The 17600-nt window shown below is 35.2% G+C and overlaps 1 protein-coding gene across 7 annotated transcripts in view; it reads right to left on the minus strand.

Moving 5' to 3' along the window:
* Positions 1-3981: 3981 nt before the first annotated feature.
* RhoGAP100F (Rho GTPase activating protein at 100F) overlaps positions 3982-17600 on the minus strand; it is a 79368-nt gene continuing 65749 nt past the window's right edge. For 4 of the 7 annotated variants that reach the window (XM_036369340.2, XM_036369350.2, XM_036369347.2 and 1 more), the window contains 7 exons: positions 16518-17560; positions 15321-16446; positions 15183-15262; positions 14789-15119; positions 13922-14172; positions 8049-8172; positions 3982-7977 (listed from right to left, as the gene is read on the minus strand). In XM_036369340.2, coding sequence (XP_036225233.2) covers positions 6335-7977; positions 8049-8172; positions 13922-14172; positions 14789-15119; positions 15183-15262; positions 15321-16446; positions 16518-17560 — 4598 coding nt within the window. In that variant the 3' untranslated portion in view covers positions 3982-6334. Of the gene's footprint in view, positions 7978-8048; positions 8173-13921; positions 14177-14788; positions 15120-15182; positions 15263-15320; positions 16447-16517; positions 17561-17600 lie in introns of all 7 variants that reach the window. The other 3 variants (XM_036369356.2, XM_036369370.2, XM_036369363.2) reach the window with 3 other exon arrangements.

Below are 17600 nucleotides of genomic sequence, written 5' to 3' on the forward strand. Positions count from 1 at the left end.
TTCACTTTTACTTAGACTAGAAGGCTTTTTGTTGGAATATATATCAATGATATATATAAAAATGTCAACAAGTTCAGTTTATGCACTATTTAATATACTTTTTTATATCGAACATTTTTGAAAAGGAAGAATTTCTAAACGTGAATATACACCAATATCGTCATAGCTATTGATATCCAAAAGTAATATAATAAATGTAAAGTTAATTAAATTATCAGAACAAAACGAAACAATCGGCTCAAGCTTAACTTTAAAGATTTTGGGTTTCCTTGTTCACTATTTTTATAATGATCGTTTTGAATCACTTCTTAACAATTGGTGATTGTGAGCACAGAATTTTAAATAAGTATATAAATTTATACCAAAATATACATATCTGAAACAACTTAGAAAAAAAATTACAAGTAATGCAAATAGGTATAATGATATATTTATAGATGAAATAAATTAAGTGATTTGGAGAAATATTTAATAAATATAATTAAGTCATACTAACAATTTAAGAATGAAAACATTTTTACGAAAAATGTCGCCAAATCAATAAAAAAATATATTTTAATTTTATTTTTTCAATGTAAAATACCAAATTATAATTTTTTTAATGATAAAAATATATATAATTTTAATATATAAAATGTGCACGCACTTCTGCCTAAATAGTTGTATATATGTATATGTGTTTGTATGTATGTATGTACAAAATGCCTAATTAAAATACCTAACACTATTGAACCACTTACTATCGTTTAACTTATAATTTTTACACTTTCGGCGCATATCTACTACACTTTTCTAATTACACATATATGCATTAATTTATTAATTTTGCTATTCTATGCATTTACTTATGTATATATTATATGTACTTGTAATGGGCTGAATAACATTTAAAAACGCATTTAATTCACTCACAATAGTTAACAATCAACATAAACTATATATGTATGTATGTATGTATGTGTCTATGCAAGTTACTTATTATTTGGTGTATATGAATTTATGCTCTGGTTAAAATCAATAAATATGTATGTATGTATGACTAGGAATTTAATATAATTGATGCTACGTTCGTGCGCTAGGCGTCTTGCAAACTTTTTGGTTTTAGTTTTGGTTTTGTTTTTGGTTTAGGTAGGTAATTACTTGATTCAATTCAATTCAATTTGATATTTTTTATTTTAAGTATTTTCTTTATATTTTTTTTTACTTATTTCTTTTATTTATTTATAATATTTATGTAAGTTTTTATTTGGTTTTTTTATTATAATTTTTACTTTATGGCAAATTCATACTTCGTTTTTTTAAGTTTGGTGTTTTGTTTCAAAATCTTTCTATAGGAAGTTGTACTATTATCGGCAATAATAAAGTTAATGTGTCCCAATAATGATATCGTTTGTTCATTACATCGTAATGCAGGTCCAATAATGAGATGAGTTGTGGCTGAATTGAGTTTAAAAAAATCAAAATTTGTTGTTGTTCCCCTGAAACCAATTGCGTGTTTATTTGTGATTTCTTTTTTTTTTTTTTAATTAAAACATTTAACTTCTCTGGGCTTTAATCAATATTGCTTCGAAATTGGTTTCAATTATATGGGATTTTTAAATTTTTAATTATTTTTGTGTTTTCAATAATATTCTTCGGCTAAATATTTTTAACTACAATACATATTTACGCTTTTCATTTTACATACATAAAATTAGTATCTACATGTCTGTATGTATATATATTTATCTAGGACTTATAAATGCACTAACAATGCAAAGTAAATTTCTGAAAGGCCAAAACATTACCGCTAAGTACGCATGTATGTATGTATGTGTGGATGTATTTGGTAATTATAGGACTATAATATATTTATAATACATTTTTATCTAAAAATTATCATAAAAAACCCCTATTACGCATAACGGCGTGCTGGCTAAAGCATGGTGACATACATACAGATTTAATTATACACACTATGAATTTAAATTGTACACTAAGCTTATTTATTACTGCATATTTATGTACTATATGCATGTATTATAAAAGAAAAACACCAATAACTTGCTTAACACATTGGTTAGTATTTACAAGTTTCATAATCGTAAGCTAATATTTTGTCTGATTTTACACTGGATATACTATATATTGTAATTAGACTAGATTAATTATTAAGTGTTAATCGAAGCTTTGATGAAAATCTCTCTAGGCTTAGATTGTAATTTCCCTAACTCTTGAAGTTTAAACAATTTAATTTGGATATGAGCACAAAAGATGAGTAATAAAAGATTTTTTTTCTCATAAATCGAGCAATGAGAAAACAATTATTCAATTATTGATTTAACCAAGAGATTTAAGAGCTTTCGCCACGCATTCTTGAACTAAAAACAGTTAAAAGCTTGTAAAAGATTTTAGTAGCTTTCGGCAAACTTTCATGTACTGGCATCGGCCCTGAATTTAAAATTTTGAAGAGCTGCTACAAAGCTTTCGTCACGCTTTCGCGAGCTTTTGAGAACGTTTTCATGGAAAGACAAACTTTTAAAGTTGTCATACAAATTTTCAGAGTTATCGTCACGCTTTCATGTGCTTTTGTGAAGCTTTCCAGAGTTTTTGCCTTTTTCTAAGCAAACAAAGTAGAAGTAGTTTATGCTTTAGACAAATAAAGCAAAGATCTCTGTATAAATTACAACTGAAAACGGCGAAAAATAATATGAAGTCTGAAAGATGGTATTTACACAAAAAATTGTTCGATGAAGTGGCTGAACTTATCATTCCAATTTTGTCGGCATTCGTGAAAAGAGCCCACAAAACAATTAACTGAAATGTGTATGTATGTTTTGGCTCGTAGCTTTGTGAAAAGATATTTTAAGATTTTTACAAAAAACACTAAAAGCTATAATTTTCAAAGAAAAATTTTCCTGTTGCTAAAACTCTCCTCAGCAAGTTTGTTGCGTTAAACTGGAAACTTAACTACAGTTATATCTATGGATTTCATTGTATTATCCTAATACACACTATTCGTTTCGTTTCGACTTTTGTTTTTGCAAAATGTCTCTGTTTTCATGTATATATATATGTATTTAGGTAGTACATTTACATAGTACATGTATGTATGTATATCAGACTTTATTCATATTCAACTGACGTCCATGTCTCAACGTGTACAACTGTATGTAAGTATGTATGTGTGTATTTTATTTTCATTTTCTTTGTTTGCTATTTTTCGTCGCTTATGTAGTATGTATGTATGTATACTCGTATCTTCTAATTATAAAGATAAATTCTTGAAATTTTCGTTTCGCATATTCGCCAGATGCTAGAGAGCCTATTCTGTTACCATCGACACGCCCACCTGCGCTGTCGCTCAGTCAAGCGATTTCTATGTTATTCCCATTTCTCGAATAAACCACTCAAAATATCCCTCGTCCATTAGCTTAGTACCCCAGTAGCAGGCTATACATAGTACGTAGTCTATATATAATATAAGCATAACTTTTTTTATTCGATTTCGGATTTGTAGTTTCTTTTCTTTTTTGGTTTTTTTGTTTTGCTCAACTTCTTTCGCCAACAAATGCTTGTATATTGTATAGTCGTGTATTGTATATGTATATATACTATAGTCGAATATACATATGTATGCTTGTATATTGTATAGTATATGGTATGTATATATAAGTATTTGTAATTTTTTATTATATATTAATTTTAGATTTTAGATTTTAGTTGGATTGTAATATAAGTTGCGGAATGCGGTTCGGTTAAGGTAAGGTTCTTGTTGTTGCTTTTCAGTTGAAGTACTTTATGCTATGCTATGCTATGCTAATGTACGGTACTCGTATGCATGCCGAAGAGAATGCTGAGTGGGAATTCAATGAGTTCGCATGTTTGTTTGTATGTATTTATGTGGGTAAGTGGCGCCTAGAAATTTTTGTAAATAATGCGGATTTCAGCAAGATGAGTGGATATATGCGTTTTTATTAATTTATTTTATTTTTTTTACAATTTTTATAAAGACTGCTGTCATTTAGGGCTTTCGTTAGTTGGTATGAAGGTGTTGTGAAACTAATGTTATTTAACTTTTTTTTGTTGCATAAAAACCTATAAATTTCGTACATTTATTTCATTTTACATTTTATATAATTTTTGTAGCTTTTAAATACTGTTATCAACCGTTAAACTGTAATTGTCGTCTGTTTGCATTCGGGCACTCGACTTGCGACGGCGCCCTTTAGCGAATACTGTTGGTAATTTCGGATTTAAATTTGTTATTTTCACTATTATTTGCGTTTCTCTTCATTTCACATGTGACTTGCGGCTATGCCTAAGAGAGAGTTGGTAGAAAACTGTTGGTTTTAGCTTTCAAGTAAAAAAAAACAAAAATGTCTGCTCAGAAATTATATTTATATATGTATATGTGTATGTATGTACATTAAAAAGTGGCAAGTACAAATATGTATGTATGTATAAATGTAGTGAAATGTTGTCAAAAGGGAGAGTGGAGTATGTAAATACAAAAGTTGCTTTGGTTAGACGAGTTATATATATTATTTACTTTGTTTGTTTTTGTATTTGTTAAATATATTATATACTATTACTTATATAGTTTGTTAGTATGTATGTAGAAGAAGCAATAAAGTTGTCAAAAATTCACAAGTTCATATAAAATAAATTTGTAAAACTATTTTAATTTTTTTATTTTACTTTTTACTGTGTATTTGCATGTAGTTAGTTGGTTAGTAGAGTCATTTGAGGCATTCGTGCGCAACTGTCTCACTTCTCTATGTATCTATTTCGGTCACTATGCAGCTCGTATGCAGCGCACCGTTAGTCTGTTGTGTATATAAGAATAAGTTAAATTTTAGAAAATTCAAAAAAGTCTAGTTTATGTTTGTATATACTATGTATGCATATATATTTATAGAGATTAATTTGTAGCTATGTATGTATGTATGTATATAATTATGCACTTTGCCTTTACGCTTGCTATGTACCATATGTTCTATGTATTGTATATAGATGTATTTATATACTATATCTGAGTTCCTATATGCCTATTACATCGGAATAAGTCTGTGTATTTATCTTAGATTGCCACGCTTTCATTGTTTGCATTTTTATTTTTTTTTTTTTTGTATTTAATAAATTATTATTAATTAAATTTTTTTTTTTTAATATTTCTGCGAGTTAATTGTCGCACCCATACAAAACCAAAAACAAATCTGTAGACACACAACTAAAGCAGCATATTTTATGTATTGAAAATTCGTTCTCGCATCGCTTGGTGTATACGGTTGGTTGTTCACGGTTCAGCAGACGTCTTTAAATTTCATTTTATTTTTACTTCTTTAATTTTAATAATATACGCATGTATATGTTGGTATTTATATAACTTGCTGTTGTTGTAACACCAAAAACATTTATAGCTTTTTACTCGCTCGCTTTCATTGGCATGCTATTTATTTAATTTAGTTTAATTATTTTATTCAAATTTAAACCAAAATGCTGTTTGCCTGCCAGAACTTTTAATATTTGTTGTTTACCTTGTTTTCTTTTTTGTTTGTAAATTTGTAAAAGTGTAAACATTTAAAAAAGTCAACGGTATATACAAATGTACGTATGTATGTGTGTGCACACGTGGTCGCGTGTTGTTTTTCGTTCAGTTAACTTTCAACTAAAAATTATTGTTTTGTTTATTAGGTGTATTTTGTTTTCAACTTTTTATAAAAAAAAAAAAGCTCAGAGCACACGAATTCCATAACTGCATTGCTCAGTACGGCCCAACTTTATTTAAGGTCCTAAATAAAAAAAAGCCATTTTCTAAAATAAAATAACTTATTTTATGTGACCATCTTTCCAAAAATTAAAATTTAAAATTAAAAAAAAAACTATTTTCTACTAAAGTTCATTCTGCGACATAACTAGAGCTTTTTCCTGTCGAAATAAAAATCACACTAATAAAAATGTCAAATGTCAGCTTTTGATACATTTGAAAGATCGTTAACTGTCAACTCATGTCAGCTAATTTGACGTTTCCAAGAACACAAACAGTCAACTAGTCAGTTTCCCGTCATCAGTCAAACAACAGATAATAATTAATCAAAATCGAATCGAATTTATCGTGTAAGCTTCTATTCTACTGTTTTACTTTTCGTTTACGCTTTGAACTAAATTGTCAGTAGTACAAAACTATGATAATTTTTAAAGTAAATATCGAAACTAAAATATAAAACAATTCAAAAACATTTTTCAATTTTATTCCAAACTCATGCAGCCTTCAAATCCACCCTCTTTTATGCACACCAAGCAATGCTGAATGAAAATCGTGCCCCCTCACTTCGTTATTTCGTTTAAGCTTTCACTTCAGATCGTCAAACTCATCGCTACCATTTTTCGAGTCACTACCATGTAAGGCGGCTAAGAGCGACGTTCGATTGTGACTACTACTACCGCTACTAGCATTACCCTGCTGCTGTCCATTACCACCATTATTGCTACTACCGCGATTGCCATTGCCTGCACCGTTGCCGCCATTACCACCGCTACCACCATTACCGGGCGCATCGAATGCTTCCAAAAAGGGATTAGTGGCGGCATACTGCACCCTGTATGTACCCAAAGTGTGGTAATTACCACCGCCCCCATTGCCACCGCCATTTCCGTAAGAGCGCGTGCTAGCCGCCGATGTATACGATGCAGAGCTGGTCGTGTAGTAATCATAGCTGGTGGTGGAACCGGTCATTGAGCTCACACCACTACTACTGGCTGTGTGCGCACCCGACGATGACGATGTCGAATAGTATGAGGCGGATGTGGTGGAACCGTACATGCCACCAGCGCCGCCAGAGGAACCATTACCTGTTGAATTAGCAGAAGGACCATTTTTGGGCAATGTGCCATACAAGTGCATGGCATTGTGAGTGCCGTTGGACGCTGAGCTGCCATTGCCATTGACGGTGGCGAATGGACTTGTGCCACCCTGCGCGCTACTACCAAACAGACTACTACCATAACTTCTGTGTTCTGAACTTTGTTGCTTATTGCTAATGTGACTACTTGCTACACTTTTACTATCGTTATATGTTGCAGACGTTGCTGCTGTTGTTGTTGTGCTGCTGCTGCCCCCCGCTTGAGGTCGTGCCTCGGCTTCTGATGATGCCAAACTGTCGAATAGTCGCCTACCAGTCGACACTAGTGACGTTGCTGATGGTGCTTCCTTGCCGCTAACTTGTCTAGACGGTGATGAGCCCTTATGATTGCTGCTGCCATTGGGATCGCTCGAACTCGGCGCGGAATGTTTACTAATGGCGCCCGTAGAAACGGCCGTTTTACTCTTTGATGTTGTTAGGTGGTAAACGCCTTTAGGCAAACCATCGCTACCCGGTGGCGATGGAGAATCAGGTGATTTTATTGGCGTAAACTGTACGCGCGGCTCCCGCTTAAGATACTTGGACATCAGCTGGGATGTGGTCATTGCTTGCGATTGTGCCAGCAATGCGTTCGTTGATGCTGAGGATTTATATGATATTAGATCATCCGAGTCATCCGATGATGTGGTCGGGGCTGAGGTGGCTGTCGAACCTGCTGCACTCAAAACCGTCGCTTGTGATGAGGAGGATGATGATGTGGCGCTCGATTTATTACGCATCGCTTTGTAATCTTCAGTGGAGAGACTCGAAAGTGCCGTCTTACCTGCGGTACCATAAGTGCTCGTGTCGCCGTAGGATGTGCGTGTTTTTGCGCCCAACTCGCCATATTTCGAGTAACTAGTGATTTCGTCACTCTTCGTATGAGGTTTGTGCGGTTCGTAAAATTCGACGCCTCTTCTTGTTGGAGCTGCTGGTGCTGCTGTTTCAGCACTGGTTAACGGAAATGAAGCATCATCGATTGGCAAGTCTTTTGTGAGTTTCTTTTGCGCAATCGAATACGTACTGGAGGATTCTTGAATTTTCACATGCTTGACAGAGGAGGGCGACGCACCACGTTTTATTGTATCAGTACCTAAGGTAAATTGCTCAGTGAACAAGGTTGAATAATGTAACTTGATTTTGTGTATCTTCAGTGCTACATACTTTTACCGGATCCCGAACCGGAACCGGTCGATGCCGAACTACTGCCGGGGGAGGGTGTGCCTGGAAGTGGCAGTGGCGATTGGTCGAGAATTGCTGAGGCCGCTGAGCCCGCCAATTGATGGGGCTACAATTACACACAAGAAAAAGAAAACAAAAACAAATACGTACTATAAACAGGCTGTACCAAAAGTGTGTGCTCAATTGAAATGCAAAGTATGTAAGGTTAAACAAGTTTCGTTGGGTTCATGAAGCGTGCTGGATGAGTTAGGAGGTGAATGCACAACAAGAACTACATTTTCATGTCAATAAAATTTCGGTTTCCACTAAGTTGCCAATCAAGTTTCACAATTATTAAGTGCTAGAAACGTAATAAGGTCAAGGTTATGGTTGTTGTTGGTGGATAGTGCTCAGTGCGGGAATAAACTGTCCGTTAACAAGTGCATTGAAGACAACATTTGGTGCAAATTTAAATGTTCACTAAGTTTAGCAATAACAGCAATGAATACAATCAGATGCGGTTGTGGTTGTGTGGAGGATGGCCAATTTTTCAAAGCTCCGGGTAAATTAATGCCATGCAAACGCGTTGTGCTCTGGAGAATGCGCTTTTGAGTGATGCCAATTTGTACGGAGGTAATTAGATGTGATGACATTTTGGGATTTTTTCTCCATTTTCTCTTAACTCTCAGCCAATATGTATGAGTTGCATGATTAGATATTTAATGCAAACGTGTTTAGTTATTAAATTTGTATAAGTTATAAAACTAAAAATATAATCAAATATATTTTTTATAATTTTAAACCTATTTGGATAAGTAAATAAATTTTAAAAGTCTTAAGAAATAAAAATACTATTTTTTATTGAAGCTAAATTATGTAATATGGATCTGGCAGGCATATTTCCACAATGTGAGATCTTTTTGTTACTGAGCGTGCTTTCAGAAAGCTTTCATACGCTTTTCCTATACGTTGGCTACTTTTGGAGGGTTTGAAAGTAACTTAATATTTCTAAAGATAGTATGAGTAAAATCCTGCATGAAAATCTTTAGCAGTTTTAGTTTCGCTACTCTGTTAGTAAAAAAGAAAGAGAGATGACGTTTTCGAGCAAAAAATTGAAGTACTGAGTCATTTTTTGGCTTTTTTTTGAATGCGAGTTCAATCTGAAGTGGTTATAGAACCAAACATGAGAAACAACAACTCTCTATGTATATGTTATGCGACGAAAATTATCCTTAGGTATATATTTTTTCGATTTTTGTTGTGAAAAAAATTTATTATTGGTAAATTATTACCAAATTGGTTAGGTACTTCCTTAAGAAAAGGAGTCAAAATTTTTTAGTTAGTGTTGACCTAAAATTCCCAAAACTTGTTTTCTTAAGTGTTTTATGAGTATTTCCTCTTCCTGAAATAAAATTATCCGCGGCGTGCTCAAATCTCCGTTATAGAATAGTAAGAATTTTTATTGAAAATTGAAAATTATCATTAATAATTAAAAAAAAATCGTATGTTCATAGAAAAGGTGAAAAACACGAATTTTCCGAATTTAATTAAACACTTATCTACAAGTATATACAAATATTAAAAATAAAAAGTAAAAATAAAATATTTAATTTAAAAAAAAAAAATATATATATATCTCTATGAACATTTTTGAAATATTTTTCGTAAATTAAAAAACTTTTAGCAAAGCAAGATTTGAATTAAGTAACCCAAATTGTGTAAAATTTGTGGTTACGTATACGCAACGCACGCCCTTAAAGGATTGCCTGCACTATTACTTAACGAAGAAACATTGTACATAGTATAGATATGTTTCCTATTTAAAAAAAAATAATAGTCATAATTAAAGTCAAAAGTAAAAAGTAAAAAGGAAAAGAAAAGTGTGTTGTATATATACATACATATATGGTATAATATTATATTATGTAGGTCTGCAAAGTTTCATTTGTTATATGTACATACCGAGTACGCATGAGTTTAACAGATACATATTTAAGAAGGCTAGACAAGCATGGACATGTGTTTTCATGTAGCAAGAAAGGAACACACAATAAGCATTTGTATGAAGTAGAACGTTTTTTTGTCCCCTGCCAAGGTAGTTGGAGTCAAGAAAGGACACACGCGGGTGCTGGTGAAAAGTTGTAACTTTGGAACATTGCATGTAAATGTTTTTCATAACTGTATGTATATATATATGTGAATAATTACAATATATGTATGAGAGCGTATAGCGCATTTCTAGTACATAATATACATGCTTTCCTTTGGTGAGATTTATAATGTGTGTACGCACTTGTATGTATGTTTAGTAGATACAGCTATGCTAGTAACAGTTCTAATAGAGTTACATATATACACGTATTTGGGAAATGATATGCACATGTAAGCACATACATGTATGTATGTATATGCGGGCTTGTATGAATGGCAAAACGATATTGTGAGCGAAAAACGAGGCACTGATGTGCATACATAGGTATATATGTACATATGTATTAGTGGACGAGCACATGAACAATGAGTTTGCATAGAATGCGCGTATTTTAAGTGTATGTATGTATGAATGTGGAGAAAATGCTAAAGGACTAAGTAGTTATGTACATATATTAATGCTTGTATGTATGTATACATATTACCAGTAGTGGGCCAATCATGCTACATATCCGACTTCAAAAGCACATTATTTACCACATCAGCTCCATGGGCAGACACGCACACCCAGGTTCACGTATTACGTATTTATGTATGTATCATATTCAGTATAAATTTCATGTACTAGTACGTATGTATGTAGGTATATTTGATTTACGGATATTAAGTTAAAAACATCTACTACATACATACATCGATTGCAATGTGTGCGTCACACCAAGTACTCTTTACTCTACGCGTTTTGCAAATGCACTTTTGTTGTTGTTAAGTATGTAGATAAGTACGCTTGCATTTATGTATACATATAAGTACTAATTACGATAATTATTGAACTTGAATTAGGAAAATTTTGTAAACTTAAACATATATATGTAGTAGTATATAGTTACGCAATAAAAACAAAGCGAAAATCATTTATTTCCACACGGAAGTTGAGAAAAGAAATTAACGCAATCGAACTGAATTCAATGACAATTAAAATGGGCAATAAAACAATTAGTAAAGATTAGTAACGATCAAATTCACAAACGGTCAACAGGATTAGTAGATAGTAGAGTATGTTCGTGTTATTGTGTATATATGTTCTGTACGTATTTTCGAGGAATGTTAATACAAATGTATTAAAAAAAAAAAAAATTTCTAGTGGTGTGAGACGTTAGAGCATAATCTCAAAAAATTAGCGGAAAAATATTACATTTTTCATTTCCCTAGCGCAAGTAATTGGCGCATGTTTTTTTTCTAAAATTTTGTATGCAATTTCTAAAGATTTTAACATTTTTTATCAATTATAACAATCATATTCAAAACATTTAACGAACACATAATATTAAGTAAACAAACAGCAGCTGTAATAACTTTCACAGATAAAATACTTGATTTCGATTGGTCAGTTTGTATGCCAGCTATATGCTATAATCGTTCGATTTGAACAATTTGTTTGGAGTTTGTATCGTGCTTTGCAAAATAATCAATGCCAAATTTCGTGAAGAGATCTTCTTATCCATACTCCATAGGACTTGATTTTCATCGGTCAGTTGTATAAGGTATGTGAAGTTTCAGATTGATATCACAAAAACTGAGCGACTATTTCGCGTATATACAGACAGACAGGCGGACATGAATACATCGACTCTGCTTGTACGCTGATTATTTATATAAAGGGTGTCCCCAAATTAACGCAAGATTAAAGAAAAATTAAATAAAAACTAAAAAATAATTAAAACATTATTCCTACCATATTTTGTATGAAAATTTCGAACTGCGAGCTTTCATTTTTTGGAAATCATGTTCAATAATGAAGACACACTTTTCTATCATGTAACACTTCATTTTTACTAAGCCTAAACTGTTAGCTGTCGATTTTTTTTTTTTTTTTGTTTTTTTGTTGTCAACACTTTACTACATAAATGGCGGCAAATTTAAATCTTGAGTTAATTTTGGGTCACCCTTTATATATTTTATAGGGCCGCCAACGTTTCTTTCTAGGTGTTACAAACTTCGTGGCAAACTTAATATACCCTCTGCAAGATATTTATAATAAAAAATTATCTAAATGTAATGTAATGAGAATCAACAATTTGATTGCTTATATAATAGATTTAACACAAATTTCAACTTCGGTAGCTATTTCCAAAAACATATGACGGTAAAAAATTACTAACTAATAAGGGAAGTTAACTATTTTCAGAAATGCAACGAAGTAAAAAAGTTTAAAAATATTGTCATAATTTAGATTTAATTATTTTCATTTTGATTTCTATAAATACGGCAACTCTTGATATACAACTGATTCTAACGAATTGTCTTAAAACACCTATTAGTTAAAATATCTAATCTCAAACTAAAATATTTTATCGCAAACTTCCTTAATTTTTAGAGTTCTAAGATTTCAGTAAGGTAACAATTCAATTTATTTTTTCGTAAATCCAAAGCTTTCCATTGTAGCTTTTTTTTGGAATAAAAGCTCTCCATTGGAAGCATTATTTCGCTATATGTTATGAATTACGAGATTAGTACATAGCGCTATTCTTAACAAATATTCAACGGCCAATTGCATTGTTTGAGAAAATATTTTCAATACGAATTATTTTCGCGCCATTATAAGTTAAGCTACTCTGACGAAAGTTTCATTGAGCATCGAAATTTCAGTTGTTCCCCTATATTTAATGACAATCTTGAACCAAAAATATATATTTTCAAAGCCGTTTCCAAAGCTCCACAGGGGCAGTTTAAGCTCACATCACTCAAATTACATTAAAGATTGTCTCGAGCTCAGTCACACCATTTATCATGTGAAATCATTAACAAAATGTTTAAGGCCGTTCTTTGGCAACCGAAAATTGTATAACGATACAAAGGTTTAGTTTTTGTGGAAAAATCGAAACAAGTAACAAGTCTTAAGATTGTATGCAGTTTTAAAGACATATATGTACTAAAATATGCTCTTAGAAATTGTCTTGAAAAGGCAATATTAAATGGGTAACGCTAGAACAAGCTCAGGAAGCATTACATCATTCTCTTTTGGACCTGGGCAGCGTACAAGCCGCTATGGTACAATACGCATCGCTTTTAAGCTTTTTCCGAGACTTCCTGGAATATGGAAGTTAAAAATCGACAACCATACAATAAAATAACACTAGAATACAGAGCCATGAAGGAGACATGTACCTCTGATTGAATTATTATACATAAAACGTAAAAAAAAATTTATAAATAAATACAAGAATTTTGAAAAATTATTGAAAAAGGTTTTGATAAACCTATATCTTAGTATTCCATAAGAGAAAATCAAAAAGTTAGTAAAAAAAAATGTATGAAGAACAAACTTATATGTTAGGGCAAAGTAGAGTTTTATATATGACCCAAAAACTTAAGAGTCCCTAAATCGGTAAAAACACTAAAAATCTTCATATTTCTATGATTTGATGCACACTAAGTAACAGCGTAAGAGTGAAGATCAGGCCTCCATAGTTCCACAAAACAAAATTTGTGAGTGAGTACTCATACTGTTGCTTTAAAAATTACTGTTATTTAGTTGACCAAAATGTTGCTTAATTGGGTTACTTGGTAAATAGGTGGTTCTAGTACGCTTTTTGTTATTGTACGAGTATTTGTTGTTATTTTTTATTGTCTGTTTGTTTGTTGATGTTGTTATTGCTATAGTTGTTGTTTTGCTGTTATTGTTATCTGTTCTTTGCTGTTGTCTGTTGTTGTGGCATTTTTACCTGTTGCACCGCTTGTTGCAAGGCTCGAGGCGATTGAGCTAACTGACCCACTACTGATTGATACAGATGACTGTTGACTGTGGCTGAGAGCGGATGATGGCCTTGTGAGAGTATGTTGGTTACCGAAGTGGACGAGCGTAGAAGATTGCCCGCCGCCATGAGCTGCGCCTGCTGCTGCAGTAGAAGTTGTCTGTCCGCTTGCAACGCACTGACTTTGCTTCCACGCTGCCCTGTTGACTCGCCGCGCCGACCTGTCTACATAGGACTCTGTATTAATCAATATTAATTTGAACTTAACGTTTAACTTATTAAAGGACATTCGACACTGCTTATGTACGAATCTCCCGTTACAGTCTATTCCCATTTTTGCTTTTTATTGTCTCTTTTTTATTTTTTTGGAATTATTTTTTTTAAACAACAACAATGTGCTGTTTACTGACAGCATTTTTAGGAATTAAGAAATGAGAATTAGGATAATTGCTCGCCATTAAGGCGTGTTAAACAGCAAGTGATCGCTACATACATACATAAAAATATTAAATTGATGATGAGTAAAGCAGAGAAATATGTATGTAAATTAACGGTAATGACTCCCAAACTAACAGTGTTTTCGAAACAAATAAATGAAATGGCATTTGCTGTTGCTTGCGCAATTAAGTGAGATTTGAGTTAATAAGAAATTGCTGCATATTAATTATGAGAAAAGATACCGCTGGCTTGGTGGCCAACTGTAATGGAGTTACGAAAGTGAGCTCGCATTAAAATGTGTGCCTCTATTTACTTGCTATCAGAGTAAAGCGCTGATGAGTCAAAACTAAACAGCATGATAGGAGTGGTAACCTTATTGACATAATATAATTACGTTACCTGAAACACCGCCAGCCATGTTGCTCATGCTGCCCGCGCCCGCCAAAGCACCGCCCGCACCAACCATGCTACCCATCATGCCGGTCGCGCTAACGAGACCACCACCGGGCGCTTGATGGTGCTGTGCCTGCGGCTGCGGCCAAATCTGCAGCAGATATTTCAGCACGGCAATTGGTTGGGCGTGATCGATATCCGAACCGGGTTGAGCGTTAGCGGCGTGAAGCATCAATGGTGGTCCCATAACGGTGGCCAAAGCTTGAGCTGACATCTTATTGCGTTCCGAATTGGAGACGACGAGCGACAAGTGATCGAGCAAGAATACTAAAGTCGCCTGCGTATAAAATTAACTTGTATTAATCTACAGTAGTGTGTGATAAGATATTGTCTTTCTTACCCTATTTGCACGTGGCAAGCAATCAAGTATGCTTAACATTAGTTTCGCATTGCCCTCGGGATCGTCGGGCAGACAAACAGCTGTAAATAAAAAATTTCATTAATGCCAAACAATACCATACTGTATATCTTAACAAACCCAAAGCATCGACAGTCATCTGGAAAAGACATCGCGTAAACAGTGGCTCCGGCAACTCTCTTAGGTAGTCCTTCAGTACCCCAGTTATAACATTAATATCAGGAACATGTTCAGGGCTCAATTCCACGGCTCGACTATTGCGCTCGAATGCTTCTCGCAGCAGACGCTTTTTCGTTGCTGAGCCACACAGGCGATATAGACCAATAATATCCAAGCCACGTCGCTCCACTTCCTCTACGCAACGCCGTAGCACAATTGGCACAGGAGCACTACCGGGAGCACCTTTAGACTCACGATTAACCACCGTTTCCAAATCGGCGCCGAATAATATGGGATAGCCGGCTCTTAAGCTAGGTAGGCCGCGCCGTCGATATAACGTTATGGGATCTGTATGCCGCATACGTATGTAAATAGTGCCACGTGGTTCCACCTTTAACGCTAACTGGTGTAGCGGTGATTGTCGCAGAATGGACAAGGAAATGGCACCACGATAGCACAACTTGTGACGATGTTGCGGATCCCAAGAGTAAACTAATACATCTAGCTGCTTATTGCCCACCAAGTCTAACTCGAAAGACTCGTCCCAGTCGAATTGTAGATCACCGGATCGCACTACTGTGCGTGCCTTATGCACACGATCACATTCAATTACACAATATAGATCACGTGTTTGTGTTTGGGCAGCATGATGTGGCCCACCAACGTGCTGTGTGCCTAGTTCGGGTGCCGAACGTAAGCCACGGCCCGCGAGCAAATGAATCCACAACATGCCCGATATACCGCCAATATCGACTATCGGTTTGTCGAGTTTGTACTTGGCAAACTCCGCTGGATTAATATCTATTTGTCTGTGCGTTCTGGGTAGTGTGGCGCTGGGTGTCGGCGCCGGACTTTGATGACCGCCGGTACTCATAATACTGCCACTTGGGCTAGCCGGACCAGCGGACAGCTCGAGTAGTTGTCGCATACGACGTATGCTTGGCGAGCGTATTGACGATGGTCCTCCAATGTGTTGTGATGACATCGAGCGGACTGGCAATGCTGAAATTGGACGCGGCATGCCTAGATGGCGATCTAGTGTACCAGTTCCGAGTATGCCCGTTCGACTGGAGTAAATGCTTTCCGTCTGTTGAAATTTTGAAATACAAAAATCCTTTAAATATAAGAAGCTTTGTGAACCAAACAATTACCACTTACATTTTTCAACGCATCGTGTATATTTTCAGCGCTGCACGAAAACCGATGCGATCGTGGTTGACTAAGCAGATCCCTCGTCATACGCATTTGCTCCGCTATAGCTGAACTGCTAGGTGCGCGCCTCAACCACGCTCGATACTCGTCCGAAGTGAAAATAGAAGGACTCGCCGTTATACGCGATCTAAGATCGCGATCTCGACGTGCATTGAATTCCGGTGCCGATATGTTACCGTCACTTTCATCCATTATACGATCGCCGATGCGTGAGCGTATACCTTGTAGACGCACACCCGGACGTTCGCGTGGCAGTGAATTAAATTTAGCCATATCTGGCCCACCTCCAAGCATGCCAGCTCCACCGACACCTGCTCCACTGGTGCCGCGTGGCATGCTACCCACAGCAGGTCGATTGTAGTAATAATAACTTGGCCGTGGCCCTATAGTTGCCTCTGTGTCGCTGGAATAATCAAGATTTGGCCGCGAGCGCCGTGTAAGTGACTGAGCTCCTATATTAGGCGGTGCATACTTGGAGGATTGACGCGGTGGTTCGTAACGGCCGTAACGTCCCAGAGTGCCACCTACTGCTATGGGTGCAGCTCCCGTACCTGGTTTCAAACTGGACCGTAATAAAGAATGACGACCCAAAGAATTTGAATAATCTGCATATTCCACACGTGGTAAATGTTGATCTGATCCAGATCGCGGAAAGCGTGCATGCTGTTGCGCTAAACCAACACCAGTACCGGTTGACATACGACGGGAAGGTCCACTGGGATAGAACGCATGTACTTTCTCAGCTAAACTCTCCAGTGTGCCAGCATTTTGATAGTACGCATGCGAAGGAGCAAAAGCATGACCTTTAGGCTGTTCCGTTATCACCGAAGGTGGTGGCGGTGGTTTGTAGCCCCAACTGGGTGGCTCGTTCATCGCACTCACACCAGTGCGCGTATTGTAATACATGTCTAATTGCTCGGATTGCGGGCTATAGTTGTTGAGACCCAAACCGAGGCGAGAGCGAGACTCAGTCATTTCACGTCCATCTCCTGCAACACAAGAAAACAGAGAAACATATGTTAATAAAGT

The sequence above is a fragment of the Bactrocera oleae genome, chromosome 2 (assembly GCF_042242935.1).
Source record: "Bactrocera oleae isolate idBacOlea1 chromosome 2, idBacOlea1, whole genome shotgun sequence".
Taxonomy (NCBI): Eukaryota; Metazoa; Arthropoda; class Insecta; order Diptera; family Tephritidae; genus Bactrocera; species Bactrocera oleae.